General features: G+C 53.4%; 1 pseudogene and 2 gene segments (V, D, J or C); 1 reads left to right on the top strand and 2 right to left on the bottom strand.

Moving 5' to 3' along the window:
* Positions 1-496: 496 nt before the first annotated feature.
* On the bottom strand, positions 497-1,400 carry LOC137457545 (T cell receptor alpha variable 1-2-like). The segment is given in 2 exon segments: positions 497-864; positions 1,352-1,400. Coding segments are annotated over 2 exon segments (417 nt in total).
* Positions 1,401-4,377: 2,977 nt separating this feature from the next.
* Positions 4,378-7,723, top strand: LOC137457544 (olfactory receptor 6F1-like; annotated as a pseudogene).
* An 8,335-nt stretch (positions 7,724-16,058) lies between these two features.
* Positions 16,059-16,955, bottom strand: LOC137457543 (T cell receptor alpha variable 1-2-like). The segment is given in 2 exon segments: positions 16,059-16,420; positions 16,907-16,955. Coding segments are annotated over 2 exon segments (411 nt in total).
* Positions 16,956-23,622: the final 6,667 nt, after the last annotated feature.

The following is a 23,622-nucleotide window of genomic DNA, read 5'->3' as shown; positions in this document are numbered from 1 at the left end:
GCTTCTGCTCATCATCTCTCCACCTGGACTTGCAATGGAGGCCATGGCCATCACCCAAGGACAAGGACAGCAAGGGCAGGACTCCCACACACCCTCTACACCCAAACAGTTGATAAGCAACTCCCCTTGTCATTGTTAGCTGGAATGCAGGAGGGGAGTGGATGGCCTTTAAGGAGGGCAGGATTGGATAGAGAAGCTTTGCATAGAGAGGAGGAACCAGGACTTTCTGTAAGATACTTCTGCTCTTCTTAGAGAGATAACCTTGGTATTGATAGGAAGCACCTGGACTTTCTGTGCAACACCAGCACTCCTCTGGCATTTGAGGTAGAGAACCTTTTGCATAGAAGCCTGCACTGAACCCTCTGGAGACACAGAAGCTTTGGGAAGGATCCCCCTGCGTTCAGTGATGTAATAAAAGCATAATATGAGAACCTGACTGAGTTTCTTGTCCTTCTCTAAATCAATGAGGTCTCTCACAGGTTGATGTTGAGAGGAGTTAGCCAGGCCACACACCAGGGCTCTCCTGCCCCTCACACAGCTTCTTGCACAGCCAAGCAAGCTCCTGCACCAGGGTGTCTCTCACAGCACAGAGGTACAAGGCACTGTCAGAGACCTCCACTTCCTCCAGCTGCAGCAGGCTGTATTTCCCCGTGGTGTTCAGCAGCGTGGTCAGACGGCCGCTGGGCTTGGAGCCAGCTGCTGCGTGGTACGAGAGCAGCTGGGGAGCTTGGCCTCTCTTCTGCTGGTACCAGAAAAAGCCATTAAAGTTAGGTGACTGGTATGAGCAGATGGTGTGGAAGGTCTCTCTTGCCTTCACTGTGACTTGTCCTTCTTGTTGGGTGACAGTGACCTGCCCCATGGTGCCTGGAAGAGAACAAAGGTCAGATACTGTGGAGGGAAAGATTCTGATATGCACAACAAGTGGAGATGGAAAGTGACAGAGGAGAAGGTTCCCTCAGCATAAGAATGCCAATTCCCTCCCACAGAGATACCCCAGAGAGAGCTGAGCTTTCACCCAGCTCTTCCCTCCTGTCACTTCTGCTGCCCAGAGTGAAACACTGGGCCCAGACAGAGCAGCAGAGAGGGACTGAGAGAGGTGGACACTCAGCAAGAGGACAGGAAGGCAAGAGGGCTGAGATGGTCAGGAGAGGAGCTGCTGCTTCTGCATCTGAGCTCTCCTGTTCCATCAGGAGCAGCACCTTGAGAAAGCAGCTGCAAAACCACCTATGTGAGCTGAGGCTTCCCAAGCCTGGCCCAGAAGTGCAGAGCAGCTCCTGCAGAGCTCTGCTGAGGGGATGAGGCTGCCCTGGGCAGGAGAGCAACCATGCTTGCAGTGCAAGGCAGTGCTTACCCTGTGGGTGCCTCAGGAAGGCAGCCAGGAGGAGAGAGGCGAGGCGCATGCTGAGACCCATCCTGCTGCGTGTGTGAGAGAGACTCCAAAGGCCACAGGTCCCAGGCAGAGCCTCACGAGAGCAGAGCTGCCGGAAATGACTCTGCCAGGGGCACAGCCACTGCCATGGGCAGGAGAAAAAGCTGCTGCTCAGCACACCTGCAGTGCCTGTGCTGTGGTCTCCTCCAGCAGTGACACATGTGGCTCCTGCAGCCAACAGCTTCTGCTGCTCCCAGGGGACGAATGAAATGGGGAGAGGTGACCAACCTCTCTGACATATTGTCCTCTGCATGGCTGCCTTTTGCCACCTCTCTCAGTACTAAGAAGCCTTTGTTTAGTTTGTCTTGTCCTAACTCCTGCAGAGTGTCTAACCCTATGATGCTGTCAGCACTCCCCACCCACTTTGCCACTCAGTCCCCTCAGGCACTGCAGGGTTTCCCCCTCTATCCCCTCCTCTTGCCTCGCCTCGCCTCGCCTCCTCTCCCCTCCTCTCCCCTCCCCTCCCCTGCCCTCCTCTCCTCTCCTCTCCCCTCCCCTGCCCTCCTCTCCCCTTTCCTCCCCTCTTCCCCCCTCCCCTATCCTCCAATATAGGCATATAAGAAAGGATGATGTCAGAGGAGAACAGTAATGAGTTGATGAGTTAATTTGGAGGGTGGTGTCACACAGGTGCAGCTGCTTTAGAAGTCAGCAAGAAATCTCATAAACAGTTGAGATATCTTGCTAGGGACAGTGGAATCGATAAGTACATAGGGAGACCCATTGGTAAGGCAGCCCTGTGGACATGCCTTTTGTTGGCTGTGCTACTGCAGTATCCATCTAGGCATGAGTTACCATGGAGCCCTCAGAAATGCTCCACTGGTGAAGAGGGCATCAAGTCTTTGCAGGAGTTTGCTGTGAGAGAAATGATTTATGGAAATTATGGCACACACAACCCTGATGATATTGATGTGGGAACAGCTCTTTCACAGAAGCTCATTGGGCTTGCTCCTCCTCCCTGTGCTGGTAGTTTGGCAAGCAGAATTGTGGCAATCAACAATGGAGGAAGGCCTCCTACTGTTGCTTCTTTTACTGATCAAATGAGGCAAATGGAGGACAGTTTAACACACAATTCATTGATCTCTGGGTGGGGAGATAAAGGATGGCATAAAAGATCTGAATGAAAAACTTAAGACCTCCATGTCCAAATTGGTGAAGGGGGATGAGACCACCCCTTCCTCTTCTGAATGGGTCCATGTCTGGGCAATGGGAAATGACATCCTCCTGGGAGGCCAGCTAGAACTAGGCCAATTCAAAACAGACCTCAACTATCAGGTGGGTCTCCTTGGATAACCCTGCATGAGTAATCTGGTGAGATCATGAACAAGTGGGATGGGCAACCCACCTCTGAGCTTCTGAGGAGAGTGCAGGAAGTGCAGAGTGGCAAACCCAGAGGCAACACTACCACAAAGGACTCTGCCTCACTTTCCCACAATGGTTCAGGTTGCTCAGCCATGGTTCTGACAATAACACTAAAGCCTGTGCCAACTGTAGATGCAATGCTCAGAATTAGAGGCACCCTACCTCCTGCCAGGAGGAGGAGTGGACATAACAGAGTCTATTGGAAAGTGTTCATGAGGGGTCCAGAAGTACAGGGCCTTGGCTGACACAGGTGCTCAGTGTAACCTAATACCATCAAGTTGTAAAGGTGCAGAGTCCATAACCCTTTCAGAAATCACTGGTGGGCCTCAAGAGCTGCCTCTGTTGCAAGCTGAAGTAAGAGTAACTGGGAATGAGTGGAAGAAACAAAGCCTTGCAAGGGGTCCAGATGCACCTTGCATTCTGGGAACTGGCTTTCTGAGAGAAGGGCAGGTCAAAGATCCTGAGGGATAGAAATGGGCTTCTGGAATAGCAACTGTAGAAATGGATGGAGGCAAATTAAAGTTGTCAACTAGACCTGACCTCTCAGCTGAATCTGCAGCTGTGGGACAGCATTGTGAAGAAGAGGTTATTAAATTTATGAATGTGAAATAGGAATTATAAAAACAATTTTATTATCAAAATTATGAATTACCGATGAATCACTAATTTATATACATGTTCTAGTGCACGTTGGTGAAATACATTCCATAAGTGGCTTAGTATGGTAATTAGAACTCGATTGAACTATCTACAGAATTAGAACTATAGTTATATAACGAAGGGTGCAGTTCTGCCGCATGGCCACTAGACGGCGACGCGACGGGGAGAGGGCTGCTTCCGGCTCTATACAGCGCTATTCCAATGTTGCTCTGCGTCAGAGGCTACTCCGCTAGCCACGGATACTTTGAACTGAGAGTTCGTGGATGGAAAGCACGTGGGAGATACTCTGTAGTTGTTGCTTGTGGCAAGGTTGGGGTCCGGCAGACTCCTGTCGCTGCACTGATTCCAGCCCATGGGACCGGCCCTCGGCATCGGCTCGCACGGCAGGGCAGGGCGACGGTTCCCGATAGGCGGGCTCGGGCTCGAGGTCGGGCTCGGTCAAGTCCCTTCTCCCCGGCAACTGGGCAGATCTTACCCTCGGGGGCTTCCAGTCCCCCGGTGGCACGGTGGGCTCTCCCGGTCACTGTGACTGGCTGTCACGGCGCTGGGCTTCTCCTGAAAACAGCTTTGGCCATTAAGCGAGAGAAGGTGAAAGGACCTGCCAGGCCAATACAATTCCTGGGAGTGCGCTGCCAGGATGGTCCCCATCACATTCCAATGGATGGGATAAACAAAGTCTGCACCATTGCAAATCCCACAGATAAGGACACTCTCTCTTTCCAGGGAGCAGTGGGATTTTGGAGACTGCACATTCCTGGAGACCATCACTCTTGATGATGGGACTTGCAAGAAAACCAATTTTGAGTGGGGTTCCTGAGCAACAAGCAGCCTTTGACCAGATGAAGCAAGAAGTAGTCTGTGCCATGGGCTTGGGGCCTGTTTGAACTGGTCCCGACAATAAGAACTTGCAGACATGGCTGCAAGTGAGGATGGTCCAAGCTGGTGCTTATGGCAGAGAGCGCCAGGTGAGACACGCAGACATCCACTTGGTTGCTGGAGTTGTGGCTACAAAGGCTCAGAGGTAAATTGCACTCCAACTGCTCTGGCACTCTGACACACTGGCACTGTGACTCTCTGTTGTGGTCTGTAAAAGGATAAATTAAAGTCCAATAAGCGGAGTGATTAATTAAAAAAATTCATAATTTTATTAATCACACAAAAAAATCCCTCAAAAAACACTAATCAAAACCTATTTGCAGTTTCGAGGGGGTCGGTTGTGGAACAGATACCTCCCCAGCAGGAACAAGTAACAGTTTAAACAATACCTACAATAATCTAGAGACAACAAACAGCACTTTAAACTGTAAAGAAAAGCAACCTCGGCACTGGCACCGGCGATTGCCCACAGCGGGGCAGGGGAGGGGGGCAGCTCTAGAATTCCCTAAGGCACCAGACCTTCAATAGGTGCTTATAACAATCAGCTATTGTAATTCCTCACTGATAATGATACCTCGTGGCACATGTTAAGATCTAGACAAACCAAAATGGCATCGACCACGTGGAAGCTGCAGGAGCACCGTTTCACTTTCTGTTGGCGTTTGCAGCTTATTACTGAGGCAGGATTTGTTCCCGCAGGATTTGTTCCCAAAGAGCTTGTAGGTGAAAGCTTTGTAGAGAGAAGGTTTCTCGGCTGGAATCCTTTTGTAGCAGCGCTCGCTCCTTTCGCCAGTCAAATGAAATTGTCCTGGGGACTCAGCTCCTCTGGGTTTCGCCTCTCGGCCCGGCAAAGATGTATGTCTGTCCTCTGGGCTTTACAACGCTGGAAACAGTGAGGGGTCCTTGCTGTCTTGTCTGGGGAAGCTGAAACACAGTTCAGCTTCCAAGCGAAGCTTGTGGTTCCTTCCAGGGCGTGGACAATTGCAAGACAAGGCTCTGGCCCTTTGGGCTGATACTTATAGATTTCCCAAAGCAATAATGGCCAGTAGCAACACAGAGCTAGGGATAAAACCCTGGTATTGCAGCCTATAGAAAGCCTTCTTTCCAAACGTGGCCAAAAGCACGCCCACCTGGCTCATTCTGGCTCTGAGACATGTTCAGGCAAGCCTAAAGCACCAGATCTACTAACTTCTGCCTCATTGTCTGATTCAGAGTAATTTTGAGCCTTTTTTGTCCATCCAGGACACGCTCTGAAACTGTGACACTCTGGCACTGTGACATTGGCACTGTGAAAATCTGGCACTGTGACTCTCTGGCACTGTGACGCTCTAGCACGGAGAAAATCTGGCACTGTGACATTCTGGCACTGGGGCTCTGTGGCACTGTGACATTGGCACTGTGATGCTCTGGCACTCAAACTCTGGCACTGTGATTCTCTGGCACTGTGGCACTGTGACACTGTGATGGTCTGGCACTGTGATGCTCTGGCACTGTGACTCTCAGGCACTGTGACAACCTGGCACTGTGATGTTTTGTCACTGTGGCACTGGCATTGTGACACTCAGGCACTGTGGCTCTCTGGCACTGTGAAGCTCTGGCACTGTGACTCTGTGGGACTATGATCTCTGGGATTGTGATGCTGTGGCACTGTGAGTCTCTGGCACTGACATTCTGGCACTGTGATGTTTTGGCACTGTGACACTCTGGCACCGAGACATTGGCACTGTGGCACTCTGCAATTGTGACTCTCTGGCACTGACTCTCTGGCACTGTGACTCTCTGCCCCTGTTACACTAAGGCACTGTGACTCTGGCACGCAGACACTCTGGCACTGTGACATTGGCACTGTGATGCTCTGGCACTGTGTCTCTCTGGCACTGTTATGCTCTGGCACGGTGACACTCAGGCACTGTGACTCTCTGGCATTGTGACAATCTGGCATTGTGACACTGGCACTGTGAGTCTCTGGCACTGTGACTCCCTGGCACTGAGTCTCTGGCACTCCCAGGTCCTTCTCCACAGAGCTGCTCTCCAGCAGAACACCTCCTATCCTGTACTGCTGCAGTTCATACAACATCTCTGCAAGGTGCATTCCAGTGCTGGAATACCTAGATTGAATTTCCAGGTCCTAAATGTTATCTCTTATCTATTTTCCCAGTCCCTGGCTCCCAGCTCTCTCTTTCACTCCAATCTCTCCAGTCCCTGGCTCTCAGCTCTCTCTTTCACTCCACTCTCTCCAGTTACTGCACTCACACAGGGAAGTTACACAGAAGATGTTTAATAAAGGATTTCACAAGAAGGCAGGGGGGGCACTCTGGTGATCAGTCTCAGGGCTCAGCCTATCAACTGCACTGATCAGCCTCTGCCTAGGTGCAGATGCCTCCTCTCATCCTTCTTCCTGTCCATTGCCTCCCTTTCCCCCTCCTCTCCTATCTCCTCTTCCCTCCCACCTATCCCCATGCACCTCAATATTCCTTCAGGAGTGTTGCCTCCTCCTGCAGGACCCATTCAAGGCATCCTCCTGTTCCTTTTGTCACTTCTTGTCTCTTTCAGAGCTCAGCCTGAGCCGCTGCAAAGCTACCCCTGCAGGTTCCTCATGGCCTTTGAGTCAGAGGTTGGAGAACTTTGGCCTTCCCCCATGTGACCCTGAGCCTCTGAAGTACCTCCCTGCAGCTACAATAAGATCTGGGACACCACAGGTGTTGTGCCCAAAGCCATAGGAGTCATGCTGGGGACAAGCCCAACCATCTCCTTCAGTGCTTGCATGTTCCAGTTCTTCTCTCTTCTCTCCCTAGGCTCCACTGAGTGTTTTCTCCTCTCTGTCACAGCTTGCAACCACTACTTGGCCATCTGCAGCCCCCTGAGGTCCAGCTCCCTGATCAGCAGTGTCCTGTCTGCTGGGCTGGCACTCAGCTCCTGGCTGGGAGGCTTTCTGGCCATCTCACTGCTGGCCTTGCTGACATCCAGGCTGATCTTCTGTGGGCCACATCTCATCAATCATTCCCTCTGCCATATCGATTCCTGCCTTGCTCTCTCCTGCAGTGGCATGTGGCCTGTGGAGCTGGCAACCTTCCTTGTCTCCATCCTAGTTGTGGTGGCCTCCTGGGGGCTCACCCTGGTCTCCTACCTCTACCTCACCTCTTCCATCCTGAGGATCCAGTCAGCCCATGGCCGGAAGAAGCCTTTTCGACTTGCTCTGCCCAGCTCAGTGCTGTCACCATCTAGTTTGGCTCCAGCATGTTCCTGTATGTCAAGCCATCAGCCCACAGCTCCCTGGACCTGAACAAACTCATCATCACCTTGCACAGAGTTGTCACTCCTGTGCTGAACCCCTTCATTTACACCCTCAGGAACCCAGAAGTGAAGCAAGCCTTGTGGAGGACTTTACAGAAGAAATGAAGTGGCTTTTTGAGGAGCCTCAGGCACAGCACAGTGATTCAGCTCCTCCCTCCCACCACTTCTACCCTGCAGAACTTCCTCCCTGCACTGTAAGTGCTCCTGGGCATCACAGGGAGGCCAAAGCCCCCAGTTCCCCAGTCAGCTCATCTCACTGGGCTCAGTCTTGATCCTAATGCTTCCACCACCCTCTGGCCACTCCTGGGGGAACTCACAATGGCTCCAAGGGCGGTGGGGACCAGCACTTGGAAAGGCTCACAAACCCCATCCAGAAAGAGTTCTCTGACAGAGCTGGAGGAGTCACCTCTCCTGCTCAGGGTTCATCCCAGGCCCCATCAGAAGTCCCAGCAGCTGCTCCTTGCTTCAGGAGATAGATCTGTGCTGCTGCACTCACTCTGATGTTTTCTGGCTGCAGCTCTGCCCCATCCTTGTGGCTGTTCCATGCAACCAAGCTGTCTTGGGTGGTGCCAGAGAAAGCCTGCCAGGCTCTGGGAGCTCTACCTGCAGCCACCATTCCTGCTGTAAGGCTGCCAACACCATTCCCCTCCCTGCCTCACCCCTCTCCAGTACCTGATTGTACTTGGAATTTCTAATGGGAGCAATGCAAACCACTGCTTCCTGCTCCCTGTGTCAGGGCATTTCCACACCCAAACCCCACATCATGATTTAACTCTCCATGCTTTCAGCCAGCTGGGGCTTTGCTGTGGCAGCCCCTGAGTGTGGTTGCCCAGGTGCCCAGAGTGCAGAGCTGGGAAGGGCTGGCTGGGCAGGAGCCTCTGCTGGCACTGGCTGGAGGCCATTAGCACTGCCAAAGGGCCCTTGATTGCCCCTTGCTATGACTGTCACTGCACAACAGATGAATCATGTCCTCAAAGCTCTTCCTCCTGCACACTGGCAGGGAAGGGTCCATGAGGCCACTTCCTAAGGAGCAGGCAGCACCAGGGCAGCTCCACCTTTAGGAACAGGCTGGCATTGATTTCAGCTGAGTGCAGAGCTCTGGGAGGGAGATGCCTGAGCCCCAGAGGAACATCTGCTTGTCTCTCCTGGAAGCAGTGGTGCTTCTGGAGGCCATTCTCCTGTATCCAGCTGTCCTGGGCACTTGGCAATTCGAGCTTCAGCCAGGCTCAGGCACCAGTGCTGTCACAACCCTTGCCTCAAAGCCTGGGCTTAGAGACAGAGCTGTGCCAGGTTCTGAGATCCCCAACAGACAAACCAAGGTCAATCCAGCACCAAGTGGCTTTTGAACCCAACTGAACTCTGTCTTAAATACAAACACAAATGGCAGTGCACTACAGCAGGTGTTCTTCAACCTGCTGTTAGCCCAATGAAATCAGAGATGATTAGAGCAAAGGAGGAAAAGAGAAGAGAGAGCTAACAAGAAGGAGATAGAGATATCACCACCAGTGCAGCCCAGCCTCCAGCCTGGAGTTCCAGGGGGGTGGGGCACCCCGCTGGCCTGCCTTGCTTTGACTCTTCTATAGTCTCTGGTTTCTTGGGGTCCTTCCCTTGGGCAGATTTTGCTGGCCATGTGAACTCTCTTGCTTTGGAAGTTTCCCAAAATGCATCTGGGGGCCAGGGGGTCTCAGGGGTCAGCTGACTGCTCCTGCTGCCATGGCCACTCTTAGTGCTCAGCCAGAAGAGGGCAGAGCTGCAGGAGGGGCCTCACTTCCACAGGCCTTGTCCCCTCTTGCTGCTCACCAGCCTGGCACAAACAGTGTGCTTCAGGAAGAGCCTGCAGGTCAAGGCCAGGACTGCACTCAGGGACTCAAAGAGAGCTTTGTGCCAGGTTTTGGGTCTCAACTTCATCTTCTTCTGGTCTGGTGATCCTTATGCAGCAGACAAATGGAGAAAGGAGAGGAGCAGCCGCAGATGGTAAAGAAATGGATCCTACATTGAACTGTAGCTGTTCCTCTCACCAAAACCAGAAATCCACTCTCAATAATTTTCCAGCCGTCCTGGCTCACTGGCGAGGTCCCAGAGGACTGGAAGCTGGCCAACGTGGTGCCCATCCACAAGAAGGGCCGGTTGGATGAGCCAGGGAATTACAGGCCTGTCAGCCTGACCTCAGTGCCAGGCAAGATCATGGAACAGGTCATCCTGAGTGCAATAACACAACACTTACAGGATGGCCAAGGGATCAGGCCTAGCCAGCATGGATTTAGGAAGGGCAGGTCCTGCCTGACCAACCTGATCTCCTTCTATGATCAGGTGACCCGCCTGGTGGATGTGCGGAGGCCTGTTGATGTAGTCTACCTGGACCTCAGCAAGGCCTTTGACACCGTCCCCCATAGCAAACTGCTGGCCAAGCTGTCAGCCCCTGGCTTGCACAGGAGCACACTGCGATGGGTTAGGAACTGGCTGGATGGCCGAGCCCAGAGAGTGGTGGTGAATGGTGCCACAGCCAGCTGGCAGCCAGTCACCTGTGGTGTGCCCCAAGGATCAGTGCTGGGCCCTGTGCTCTTTAACATCTTTATTGATGATCTGGATGAGGGCATTGAGTCCATCATCAGTAAATTTGCTGACAACACCAAGCTGGGGGCAGGAGTTGATCTGCTGGAAGGTAGAGAGGCTCTGCAGAGGGACCTCGACAGGCTGGACAGATGGGCAGATTCCAACGGCATGAGATTTAACACATCCAAGTGCCGGGTTCTGCACATTGGCCACAACAACCCCATGCAGTGCTACAGGCTGGGGTCAGAGTGGCTGGAGAGCAGCCAGGCAGAGAGGGACCTGGGGGTGCTGGTCGATGGTAGGCTGAACATGAGCCTGCAGTGTGCCCAGGCAGCCAAGAGGGCCAATGGCATCCTGGCCTGCATCAGGAACAGTGTGGCCAGCAGGAGCAGGGAGGTCATTCTGCCCCTGTGCACTGCACTGGTTAGGCCACACCTCGAGTCCTGTGTCCAGTTCTGGGCCCCTCAGTTTAGGAAGGAGGTTGACTTGCTGGAACGAGTCCAGAGAAGAGCAACAAAGTTGGTGAGGGGTTCGGAACACAAGCCCTATGAGGAGAGCCTGAGGGAGCTGGGGCTGCTTAGCCTGGAGAGGAGGAGACTCAGGGGTGACCTCATCACTCTCTACAACTACCTGAAGGGAGGTTGTAGACAGGCTGATGATGGTCTCTTCTCCCAGGCAGCCAGCACCAGAACAAGAGGACACAGTCTCAGGCTGCGCCAGGGGAGGTTCAGGTTGGATGTTAGGAAGAAGTTCTATACAGAAAGAGTGATTGCGCTATGGAATGGGTTGCCCGGGGAGGTGGTGGAGTCGCTGTCATTGAAGGTGTTCAGAAGGAGACTTGATGGGGTGCTTGGTGCCATGGGTTAGCTGTTTGGGTGGGTTGGATTGGTTGATGGGTTGGACACGATGATCTTGAAGGTCTCTTCCAACCTGGTTTGGTTTATTCTAATAAAGGTTTATTCTAACTCTAATAAAGGTTTATTCTAATCCAACCAACAATGTCAACCCAAAGTTCATTAACCACCTTCCCCACCCCATGACTCCCAAAGCCTTTATCATGGACACAACCCAGAAACCCAGGGACGCTCTGCCAAACCAGGCTTTTGCTTGCAAGGCTGGGCACAGCTCAGCTCTCTGGCTGGCAAGGCCTTCATTTTGGCAAGGGCTTCTTGAGTGGAGGTGGAAGTGTTGTGGGTGCTGATGCAGCTTTGACATCCCATATACACCTGTTCCTTTAACAGCAGCATATCTAATGTCAGCCTGTTCTGCAGAGTCATCTTTGGTGCTTGCTGGGCTTGTAAAGTGAGTTCCCCAAGGGCACAGCCAGTCCAACTGCTTCACAAATGCAGTTCCCAAGTCCTGTTTTGCAGAACAACTTGGTGTCTTTGCAGGGTACCGTGGGGCAACTGTGAGTTCAAACATCCAAGAGATGAATTGCCCAGGGCTGGAATTGTTTGATACTGTGTCATTTCCCAGGTGACATCTAAAGGACAGAGTCACAGAAGGGACCTCTAAAGACCATCCAGGTCAATCCCCCTGCCAGGGCAGGGTCACCTGGAGCAGATCACACAGGGACACATCCAGGTGGGGTTTGAATATCTCCTGAGAGGGAGATGAATTGCCCAGGGCTGTAGTAATTGGGTACCTGGAGTTTGCCTGCTGTCCACACCTGGCTTGCTGGGTTTGTTGTGTGCCCCCTTGATGTGTTTGTCTCTGAGGGATACTGAAATGGAATCTTGCATTGGGACATAAGAAGCAATTCTGCTACCACGTTTTTCTCCTGTGTCATATTCCAGAGTTAGGTAAGAATGAAGTTTCCCTTCTGAGCACCCCAGGCTGATTCCAAAGGAGCTGTGCCATTGCTGCTTACAACTGCAATTGTCAGTGTAACTCAGAAGGGTGAAGCTGGGATGAGCCTTTGAAGATGTTCCAGCTATGGGATAATGAGGACAGGGAAGGCCACAGGTTTCAGAGGTGTTACTCTGGCAGCTGCTCCTATCACAGTGTTTATCTCCATCCTTTTGATGGGTAACCCCAATGACTGCACGGATCTCTGATGAGAGTTCTAATGCTTCCGATGAACGATGGGATCTCCATGGCCAGTACCACAAGCAATCACTCTAGCAGAGCTGCAAAGAGGACTCTCCACCCCTCTGAGCAGTGGGCCAAAGGCAGGGTCAGTTCAAGGCCATCCCAGTGACAGAATGGACCAGGACCACATTACACTATTCCCCTTGGTAGGTGATATTTGTGTCTCACTGGGGAGTTGTATGCACCATACTGGCTCCCGTGGGGTGGAAACATTTGTCTCATAGAAATGTGGTTTTGTCAAGGGATCAAAGGCAGGAGCCGAGGGACAGGCAGGACAGATTGTGTGGTATCCTTCACCCCCTGCTGTGGCATTGCCTTCAGGCCAAGGCACAGGCTTGGAAACTGCTTTGGTGTAGGAGCAGAGATTGTAGTATCTGGTCAAGTAGCTTTGCATGTCCTCATCCACAGGGTGGTGGTTTCAGGAAGGTTTGGAGGCTTTTCCAGGCTGTGTGATTTGATCCCCAAATTGTGTTCTCCCCCCAAATGAGGATCTCTTGACTTTGAGGAGAACCCCTGTCATGGGCAGAAACGGTCAAGAGTGGCATTGGTCACATTAACAATGAAAGACAGTTTTACAGGACACAGAAAGGATTTTAATCCCTCTTTAGCAGCCCAAGGAAATGTCATACACAGCCCTTCATCTTGGTGCCCCTAAAGTCTCATGAACCCCTCTGCAATTTGTCAGCTGACATCTGGGGTCTCATCTCCTTGATCCTGTGTGACCCCAAGGAGAGGAGAAAGGGCACCTGAAGCATTGCTGTGGCACTAACATGGACAGCCTACAAAGAGAACAACCTGATAGCTACAACAGTTACCAAAATGCCTGAGAGGAGCATCTGCTTCCAGCTTGATTGCAGGCCCTTGGCTCCTCAGTGGTGAGCTCTGCCTACAAGACAAGAGAAAAGAGGACTCAGCCCTGTGAGAACTGCTTTCAACAGAAGGCTGATTCAGCAGCTGTTAACTTTGTGCTCCTTCCCATGGGTGGCAGTGGCCACCCAGGCACAGAGATGAAGGCAGCTTCTAAGGTGAAAGGCACTTGTCCCACAGTGGGGAACACCAGCAGGAGCAGTTTCCCAGGAGAGTGACAGGACCTGGCTGGCTCTTGCTTTTCTCTGCCTCTGGGCACAATTGTAGGGGATTTACAGCAAAAGGCAATTAGCTGGGGACAGCCATTGCCTGCCCAGGGGCCACTGGGTAATTGCTGAGCCCATCCTGGGCCCTGGGGCTTTCAGGCTCATTCTAATGGCCTGTTAGGGAACATTCTACAGTTCCTTTGCCTGAGGGCACTGGGAGTGTAGGAAACCCATTTAGCAGGTTCCATCCTTGTATTGCTCCAGCCCTCAAGTGCCTCCCTTTATGTGACCCAATGGACTTGGCCCTGGGTAGGTGACTAACCCACAACTTCAAAACCTTCACTGCATCTCCTGGGGCCCACCTCACAACTTCAGGTGAGTTATTCCTGCTTCCAAGGTCAATAATTCTTTCTGGACCTCTTCCACTAGGGAGGTGCCCAGGAGACACCAATAAGCAGCTCCTTTATACACTGATAGACTTGGACCCCTTTCCCTGGGGTGACTTTGGCAAGCTCCTGGGCCAAGGCAGGATAGAGAAGTGTGGGGATGCCTTGGGGCAGGCAAGTGAAGGGAAACTGCCCTCCCTGCCATGCCAGAGCCAAATGATTCCTGGCTGCTTCCTGAAGGGGAGCATAGAAAACACATCACTTGTGGGTAAGGTCATCTGAGACTGTTCTTGGGCAGCTGTTACCAGCTCAGCCATGTCAGGTACCACTGCTTTTAGGGGATTGGTGCCGACACTGAGGAGGCCACAACCAATGGTTCCTACCATTTCTAGTTTGGTTGTGTAGTGGCCACAAAGGAGAGTTCTAGGAGAGGGCATTGGAATAACTCTCCCCAGCTTCCCTAGCCCTGCAGTTACTGATGCTATCCCCTCCTGGGCACCACAGGCAATGGATAGGGTTTTACATTCACTATTTTAAAGGTGGGTAGAGGAGGGGCTACCTGAAGTAGGCTAATGGAGAAGGCAGGAGATCCACATTTCCACTGCCTCCTTTTTGAGTTCTTTGCATTCTCAGATCCCTAAAGGTTTGTTTGTATGTCCCCAAGTACAATCAGTGCTGCCATCAAGGTGTCTTCACCTGGAACCCAACACACCACACACATGGTCTTTTAAGGTCAGGTCCTTTGAGCATCAGTCCCTCATAGCTGCTTTTTGTCTAAGCTGCTCCTGGATCTACTAGAAAAGTTCTTTCTGTGAGCCTCCTTCCATGAGCACCATTTGCTGCCCCTAGGCTCGCTTACAGAGGATGGTGCTGGCAGTTTCCAGATCTGGGGGTCCCTAAGTCAATTCAAGCCTTTTCTGGGGGAGCCAAGAGAGCTTTTAGTTCCTGCTTCTCCTCAGAACAGGAGGAGATTCTTGGGGGGTCTGGGACAGGGTTCCCTTGGCTTCTTTCCAGGCTCTAATCAGTGCCTCCAGACTAGGTGGCAGTTTCCCTCCAAGTCATGGCTCTTGGCCCTGCCCTGTGCCTTCACCTCTTTCCCGTGGCCCATCAGGTACAGCTCTCCATTGGGCTAGAATTTGGACCATGTAAAGCCTTTCAGTTCTCCAGGATACCTTGTCTAGGGGGAGTCATGGAGGTGGGGTCCACAACCATTAGCACTGCAGAGGGTCTGCTTGGCACCAGCTGCCTGTGATACATCAGCTGGAGGCAAGCTGCCTCCGGAAAACTTTCAATCAGCTACTCAATAGTAGGTGTATTGACAGTGACCAGGTCTCCCCTCTCCAGTGGGTCTAGACCTCCAGCCCAGTGCCCTTTGGCTTATGGACCAGGGCTCCCGAGGGTCTTCACCAGTAAGAAACAGGGGAAGAGGGGACAGTAGGAGCCATCATTTCTGGACATACCTCAGGCTCTCTACCTCACTCTTCCACACCACTACAAATCACTCATCCTGAAGTTACTATTCGCTGCTGCAAAAAACTTTTCCAGGCAGAGGCTGGTTTTTTTCCCAGGAGAAGATGATTTTCCTGGCAGAAGGCATCAAATCTGAAAGGCTCATCAAGAAATGTCTGTGGAACCAGAGAGCTCACTTCATGATGTGGCTGCAGTCCCACCCCCACACTTTGCACAACAGAAAACTGACAGAAAGCTGAGGTATCAATATTGGCCCTTTTGGAACCCAAGGTGGGGAAGAGAATTCCACAAGGCCCTGGGGACACAGTGATGGATTTTCTTCTCCTCACCCTCCCCAGGAGGGTTGTCCTTTGGGGAAGCTGTGCCCTTGGTCCCTACTGAGTGGATTTTTACCACTGGATTTTCTCAGAGCTGCAAGGCAACTGCTGCAGCTCAGCTCTTAGCACCACCAAGCTTAAAGAATCTGTACCTGTGGTGTAAGGGTAAACAAAGCCTGTGACTGGTGCATCTGACTGCTGAACTGCAAGTAACCTACAGCAAAAGAGTTCATGTCTCTGGTGCTGGATGTATTGGAACCCACCCTAATCAGCATCCTATGAAGAGACAAAACCACAAAAGCACTGAGCCCCTCCAATCCCTGAGCACTCAGCTGGAATGCAAGGGCAAATACCTCGTAGCAAATACATTCCTCACTTCACACAACACCCATGGTGGAAAAGGGGAACCTGAGACTCTTTCACCACCTTCTCCTGCCTCTCCAGCCACAGGCACTGTCCTCTTCTGGGAGAGGACCTTGTCCTGAAGATCCCTGGGTGCTCAGGCAAAGCAGCACTACCAAGGGAGAAATGAGGGCCCCTGATTACAAGCTCAGACTTGCCCAGACACATTCCCTGCCTCCCTTGGGTTCTTGCACAGCCAAGCAAGCTCCTGCACCAGGGTGTCACTCACAGCACAGAGGTACAAGGCACTGTCAGAGACCTCCACTTCCTCCAGCTGCAGCAGGCTGTATTTCCCCGTGGTGTTCAGCAGCGTGGTCAGACGGCCGCTGGGCTTGGAGCCAGCTGCTGCCTGGTACGAGAGCAGCTGGGGAGCTTGGCCTTTCTTCTGCTGGTACCAGAGCAATGCATTAAAGCCAGGTGACTGGTATGTGCATTTGGTGTGGAAGGCTTCTCTTTCCTTCACTGTGACTTGTCCTTCTTGCTGGGTGACAGTGACCTGCCCCAATGTGCCTGGAAGAGAGCAAAGATCGGAGACTGTGGAGGGAAAGATTCTGATATGCAGAAGAAGTGGAGATGGAAAGTGACAGAGGAGAAGGCTCCCACAGCTCAAGAATGCCGATTCCCTCCCACAGAGATACCCCAGAGAGAGCTGAGCTTTCACCCAGCTCTTCCCTCCTGTCACTTCTCTGCCCAGAGTGAAACACTGGGCCCAGACAGAGCAGCAGAGAGGGACTGAGAGAGGTGGACACTCAGCAAGAGGACAGGAAGGCAAGAGGGCTGAGATGGTCAGGAGAGGAGCTGATGCTTCTGCAGCTGAGCTCTCCTGTTCCATCAGGAGCAGCACCTTGAGAAAGCAGCTGCAAAACCACCTGTGTGAGCTGAGGCTTCCCAAGCCTGGCCCAGAAGTGCAGAGCAGCTCCTGCAGAGCTCTGCTGAGGGGATGAGGCTGCCCTGGGCAGGAGAGGAACCATGCTTGCAGTGCAAGGCAGTGCTTACCCTGTGGGTGCCTCAGGAAGGCAGCCAGGAGGAGATAGGCGAGGCGCATGCTGAGACCCATCCTGCTGCGTGTGTGAGAGAGACTCCAAAGGCCACAGGTCCCAGGCAGAGCCCCACGAGAGCAGAGCTGCCGGAAATGACTCTGCCAGGGGCACAGCCACTGCCATGGGCAGGAGAAAAAGCTGCTGCTCAGCACACCTGCAGTGCCTGTGCTGTGGTCTCCTCCAGCAGTGACACATGTTGCTCCTGCAGCCAACAGCTTCTGCTGCTCCCAGGGGAGGGATAAAAGGGGGCTAGGCCTGCACCTGCTGACCAACCTCTCTGATGTATTGTCCTCTGCATGTCTTGGGGATCCCTTTCCCTGATGCCTTTTGCCTCCTCTCTCTCCAAGCTCAGGCCCATGTCTTCTTTGTCCTGCCCTTGCTCTTGCAGTGTCTAAACCCAAGCTCCTGTCAGCACACTCCAAGGCTGCAGGACTCCCAAACAGAACTCTGCACACCCCTCTCAGCACCCCTCTCAGCACCTCCACTCTCTAAACCAGCTCTCTGGGGAACAGATAAATGATGTTTCCTGCCACACTCTCCATCTGCTCTCATCAGTCAAGTTCCTAAATGCTCGCCCCGAACCAACCAACCTTCTCTGTTGGCCCAAACCCTTGGATCAGTTTCCTCAACACCACTTGGATCTGCACTTGTCCTCTGCCTAAGTCTAACCTTGGAGCTACAAATCAGCCAAACTCTTTTCACTCTTTCCATGGCATACCTGCTGTTGGACAGGACCTCTGCAGATCAGACATTGCAAGACCTGCTCAGAGGAGGTCTCAGAGTCTGAGCATCCCTGGCCCTCCTTGCAATGCCAGGCTGGAAGAGCTCAGCCTGGAAGCATGGCCCATGTCTGCCTTTCTCCCCTTTTGCTCTCTCCTTTCCCTCTCCTCTTCTGGAATGCTTCTGATCTCCTGGGTACTACTCTGACCAGCCCAGGAGGCACCTTCTGAAGCCTTCCATTCTCAGGGCAAGCCAAGAGAGTTCTGTGGGAACTCTGCAACAGCCAAGGGACAACAAATCTCCTCTGACCCTGGTACCCTCTTCTTGGTGGCTGATTCCAGAGCCCCAGGTCTTCCTGGAGGAGATGGCCAGGACCATGAAGGAGGCTGTTATCCATTCTGGTTTTGTACCACTGGGGGAAATGAGACACCTGCTGCCATGAGGTTGAAGCTGGGGCTGTAACTCTGGAGAGCAGAGGAGGGGAGAGCCCAGGGATGCCCTGTGCTGGAGCTGCTGCCTTTAGCTTTTCCCCAAATCACAGAACCACAGAATCACAGAATGTTAGGGGTTGGAAGTGGCCTCAAGAGGTCATACAGTCCAACTCCCCTGCCTGAGCAGGGTCACCTAGAGCAGATCACAAAGGAATGCATGGAGGTGGGGTTTGAATATTTCCAGAGAAGGAGATTCCACAACCCCCCTTGGCAGCCTGCTCCAGGCCTCTCTCACCCTCACAGGGAAAAAGCTTTTCCAGATCTTCATGTGGAGCCTCCTCTGCTCCAGCTTGCATCCATTGCCCCTTGTCCTCTCATTGGACATCCCTGAGCAGAGCTCTGTCCTCCTGACACTGCCCTGAAAATCTTGTCTCACATTTTGTCTACTCTACTCCAGGCTACAGAGCCCCAGCTCACTCAGCCTTTCCTCTCAAGGGAGATGTTCCACTCCCTACAGCATCTTTGTGGCTCTGTACTGGACTCCTCCAAGCAGTTCCCTGATGTCCTTCCTGAACTGAGGGACCCAGACCTGGACAAAATATTCCAGATGTGGCCTCACCAGGGCAGAGAAGAGTGGGAGAAGACCCTCTCTCAACCTACTAACCAGAGTCCTCTAATCCACCCCAGGATGCCCTTGGCCTTCTTGGCCACAAGAGCATATTGCTGCCCATGGGCAACCTTCTGTCCACTAGGACCCCCAGGGCCTTTTCCCCTTCACTGCTCTGCAGCAGCTCAATCCCCGGCTTACACTGGTCCATGGAGTTGTCCTTTCCCAGGTGCAAGACTCTCCCCTTGCCCTTGCTGAATTTCATTGAGTTTCTCCAGGCCCAGCTCTCAGCCTGGCTGAATGGCAGCACAACCTCCTGTGTCAGCCACTCCTGCCAGTTTGGTGTCCTCAGTAAACTCTCTGCACTCAACCAGGATGTTGATGTCTCCGTTCAGTTTGTATCATTGCTGCAGGTGCTGACAGGAGAAGGAGAAGGTGCAGCACCTTTACATCAACCACCATGGCAGGGATACAAGAGGGGAATAGCAGAGTGGAAGTACTTTTAAGCTGTCTCTGTCTCAGGGCAAGACAAACCCAGTTGCTGTAGGGGCAGAGGGATGTGACTGTGGTCATTAATGGGGGTCAAGGTGAACCAATAGATAATGACTGAATGCAATGGGTCATGGATGTGCTCCTGGCTCTCCCACAGACAGTGCAGCATTCCACACATTGGTGATCAGAAGACTGAGCCATTGCTGAGATGGTACTGCAGTACATCAGAACATGTCTGAATAAAGAATATGACTGAATGAATTGCTGCCTGGACAGTCGAGAATAGATTAGAGCATGGATCCTGTCCTGCAGATCCCTGGGTGCTCAGGGGAAGCAGCACTGCCAGGGGAGAGCTGAGGGCCTCTTGCCCCAAGCTCAGCCTTGCCCAGACACTTCCCCTCCCTCCCCTGGCTTCTTGCACAGCCAAGCAAGCTCCTGCACCAGGGTGTCACCCACAGCACAGAGGTACAAGGCACTGTCAGAGACCTCCACTTCCTCCAGCTGCAGCAGGCTGTATTTCCCCGTGGTGTTCAGCAGCGTGATCAGACGGCCGCTGGCCTTGGAGCCAGCTGCTGTGTGGTACGAGAGCAGCTGGGGAGCTTGGCCTTTCTTCTGCTGGTACCAGAGCAAGTAAGGATTGTTGGAGGCCTGGTAAGTGCATTTGGTGTGGAAGGTTTCTCTCTGCTTCACTGTGACTTGTCCTTCTTGCTGGGTGACAGTGACCTGCCCCATGGTGCCTGGAAGAAAGCAAAGGTCAGCAGTGCTACAAAACCCTGGGGAAGAAGGCTTCCTCTCCTTTCTGGAAGTGCCCAAAGCTTGCAGATGGTGAGCACCAGGGAGCAGCCTCTCATGCCTCAACTTTGTGTGCTGGCACCGGCACCCCTCCAGCAGGTTGCATTGGAGCTGCTGCAAGAAAGTCATCCTGCTTGCCCTCCCCTGCCATCTCCAAGGGCTATGAGCTCCATACCTCTATGCAATGCTGAGCTGAATGGTAGAGAGAGGGAGCCCTGACTGTGTTCCCAGCCAGGAGATACCTGAAGGCCATGGCATGTGGGTGCCAGCCAGGAGGCACTGACCCCATGTCAGTGGGAGGAGGGCTTTAAATTCCCTCTAGCAGCTTGGACAGGATCTGATCCTTGGTGTTGGAAATGGGAGCTTAGAGACAGCTGAGATCCACTCTAGTGACAGAAGGGTGACCAGAAGAGAGATGCAGAGAGAGATGGATGGAAGGGGAGAGGCAAGAAGGAGAAGGTGTCTGAGGGATCTCTCCTCTCCCCTCCTCTCCTCTCCTCTCTGCAAGAGGAGAATCTTGAGCCAAGGAGTGCAGAACCCCAGGAGTGAGCTGACTTTTCCCAGCGTTTTCCTGGAACTGAAGAGAATTTCCCCACAGGCACCTGCTGAGGCTGCTCAGAGGTTCCTGGGCAGAAGAAGAAAGAGGCAGTGAGGAAGAGCCAGGACTTACCCAGCCACTGCCCCAGCAAGGCAGTGAGGATGAGGTAGGTGAGGAGCATGTGGAGACCAAGCTGCCTGTGCAGGGAGAGTCAGCAAAGCACCTCCCAGCCGCCAGACAGCAGAGCTGCCGCAAATGACTCTGCTGGGGGAGCCAAGGAAGCAGTGGGCAAGGGAAAAGATCTCTTCTTCCTCTGCCTGAGAAGCCACTTCTGGGGCCCTCCCTCCTCCAGCAGCAGCCCCTCTGGCTCCCTCAGCCAAGGGCACTCTGAAGAGTGAGGGGCCCTGGGGGCTCTCTCCACACCTGCAGGAAGATTGACTCCTGCATTGGTAGCCAGAGCAGAAGTGGAGCCAGAGGCCCCCACAGGCCACCACCCTTGCTGACCCCAGTGACACAGCCCTGGCAGTCTCTCCTTCCTTCATGCCTCTGCCTCCCCTCACAATCTGTCCTGGACAAGCTCCAGAGAGCTTTGCAATGCCTCCAGGGACGCAGACTCCACAGTGTCTCTGTGCCTCCTGTGGCAGTGCTCCCTCACCCTCACAAAGTGTTTCCTGATGCTCAGAAGGAATCTTGGCTGATTGCCTTTGTGCCCAGAGCCTCTTGGCTGCTCACTGGGTGCCATGGAGCAGAGCCTGCCTCTGCCTTCTTCACAGCTGCCCTCAGCTATGTGCTCACATTCTCTTCTGCCAGGTAAACCATCCCAGCTCTCAGCCTGGCACCAGGGCAGAGCTGTTCCAGTCTCCTCCTCACCCAGAGAGGTTCTGCTGCTGAGTGTCTGCAGCATGCCTGTGACACACAGCTCCCAGGGACAACAGCCCCTCAGCCTCTGCACTCCCAAGCACAGCCACATTCCTGCAGCTCTCAGACATCACCACAGGCCTCAGACCAAACTCTGGCCCTGCCTGCAGCCTGGGCCCTCTCACCCAGCACCTGGGTCTCCTCCTTCTCTCTGGCCAGCCCAGCCTGATGTTCCCAGGCCAACAGAGGCCTCCAGTTCCCCACTGCTCTCACAGCCACCCCACACTCAGAGATCCCTCAGGCATCACCATGGGCTGGTAATATCAGCCCCTGAATTGTTTCTCCTTCTCCAGGCACTGGCACTTTGACCTTGCAGCACACAGCCTGCTCCATCCAGCTGCTGGCACCCAGGAATGAAATATCTGCAATTTATTTGTTGCTTGCCCAGTCCCTGGCTCCCAGCTCTCCCTTTCACTCTAATCTCTCCACTCCCTGGCTCCCACCTCTCACACCTACAGAGCTCAACCTGACTTTCTCCCCCTGAAAGGAAAAGGGCTTTGATCTGGCAGCCTTGGTGAACCAGCTGCTCTCCCCTTGCACATGGCCTGACAGTGCCCTCTGCTGCAGCTCCTCAGCTGAGCAAGCTCCTCAAGGCACTGAAAGGCTCCTGACCCCACACAGAACTGGGTCTCCTGAGTCCCAGCTCTGGGGGAAAGCCTCATGTTGAGCTCAGCCACTGAAGTGTCTCCCTGCAGCACCTGCAGCTGCACTAAGCCATCGCTGTCCCCTTCAGGGGGCCTGAGGAGCTACAGACATGAAGCACAAGGGAGAGCCTGGCCACCAGAGCAAGCAGTCCCAGGTGTGAGGTGGTGTGAAAAGCACTCAGGTCATGTGAAATGTCATTCTGGAAGCAGCTGCTCTGTGGCCCCATATTCCAACTGATGCATTCTTTGCCCTCCCAGATCTCCTCCATGTCATGCAGGATCCTGGATCCTCCCTCAGAGAAGTTTGAGTACAGCTGAGGATGAGGGCAGAGCTGAATCCCACCTCCAGCAGGGAAGCAAACCACAGCTTCCATACCCATCCAGATGAGAATCACCTACCAGTAGCCCACAGAGACCTTTTTCTTCAGGGATCAGACTCTGAGCTTCCTTTGTCACCTCACAAGGCCTCACTGCAAGCACCTGATGCCATGACCTACTCATGGACATGTTGGCCTGGCAGCAGGGCTGCTTTTGTCACCTTTCCCCACAGCTTCTCATCTGCAGGGCCAGCTCTTTGCTTGCCCAAGCAGACTAAGCAGAAGAAGAGCTACAGAGGGACAAACTGCATCCCAGAAATGCACCTTCCAGAACTGAAGACCACCAGAGGTGTTGTGCTGGTCAAGGAACTCACAGGGACTCAGGGTCAGTGGTGCTCCCTGAGCAACAAGTAGTGAGTGCAGCCCCTGAGGAGAGATGTGAGAAGCAGGAGGACAGCTGAAGGAGTGGGACTGGGAATGTTGTCCAGGTGTCTTGCCCCAAGGTGAAGCTGTTGCTGATCCCCAGAGGCAGGGCTGGGAAGACTTTTTCCATCCTTAGGAGAGGAGAGGACTGAGAGGGGATCTGATCAATGCCTATCAATACCTGAGGGCTGGGGGTCAGGAAGGAAGGGGCAGGGACAGCCTCTGCTCAAAGGGGGCAAGAGATGGAAAGTTCAGCACAGGAAGTTCCACCTCAACTTGAGGAAGAACTTCTTGACTGTAAGGGTCCCAGACACTGGAGCAGGCTGCCCAGAGAGGTTGTGGAGTCTCCTCTGGAGGAGAAGTCCTGTCTGGAAGGGTTCCTGTGTGACCTGTGCTGGATTCTATGGTCCTGCTCTGGCAGGGGGGGTGGACTTGAAGATCTCTGGAGGTCTCATCCAACCCCTAACATCCTGTGTCAGGCAAGAGGAGCCTGGAGGCTGTTGAATGGCTTTTTGCTCCTCCTGGAAAGCACAGCCAGCACAACACAACCCCAGTGTGAGGGGAGTGCCCATGGGGAACAGTTCCTGCATCAAGGGGCCAGCCAGAGCCAGGAGCTTCAGTCAGCTGCCTCTGGTGGGGAGAGAGCCCCCACTGCAGCCTCGGACATGCTCCCTGTCCCCACAGGAGTTTCTTTCCCTTCTTCAGCTTCTCAGCACTGGGGCAGTGTGGGCAGTGCTGGAAGGTGCCCTTGACCTTGCCACCCCTTTCTCCAGCCTGTGTGGAGCTGGAA

The sequence above is a fragment of the Melanerpes formicivorus genome, unplaced genomic scaffold, assembly GCF_026170545.1.
Source record: "Melanerpes formicivorus ecotype bairdi unplaced genomic scaffold, bMelFor1.0.p_v2 SCAF_182, whole genome shotgun sequence".
Taxonomy (NCBI): Eukaryota; Metazoa; Chordata; class Aves; order Piciformes; family Picidae; genus Melanerpes; species Melanerpes formicivorus.
This window is presented reverse-complemented; position numbering and strand designations above follow the sequence as displayed.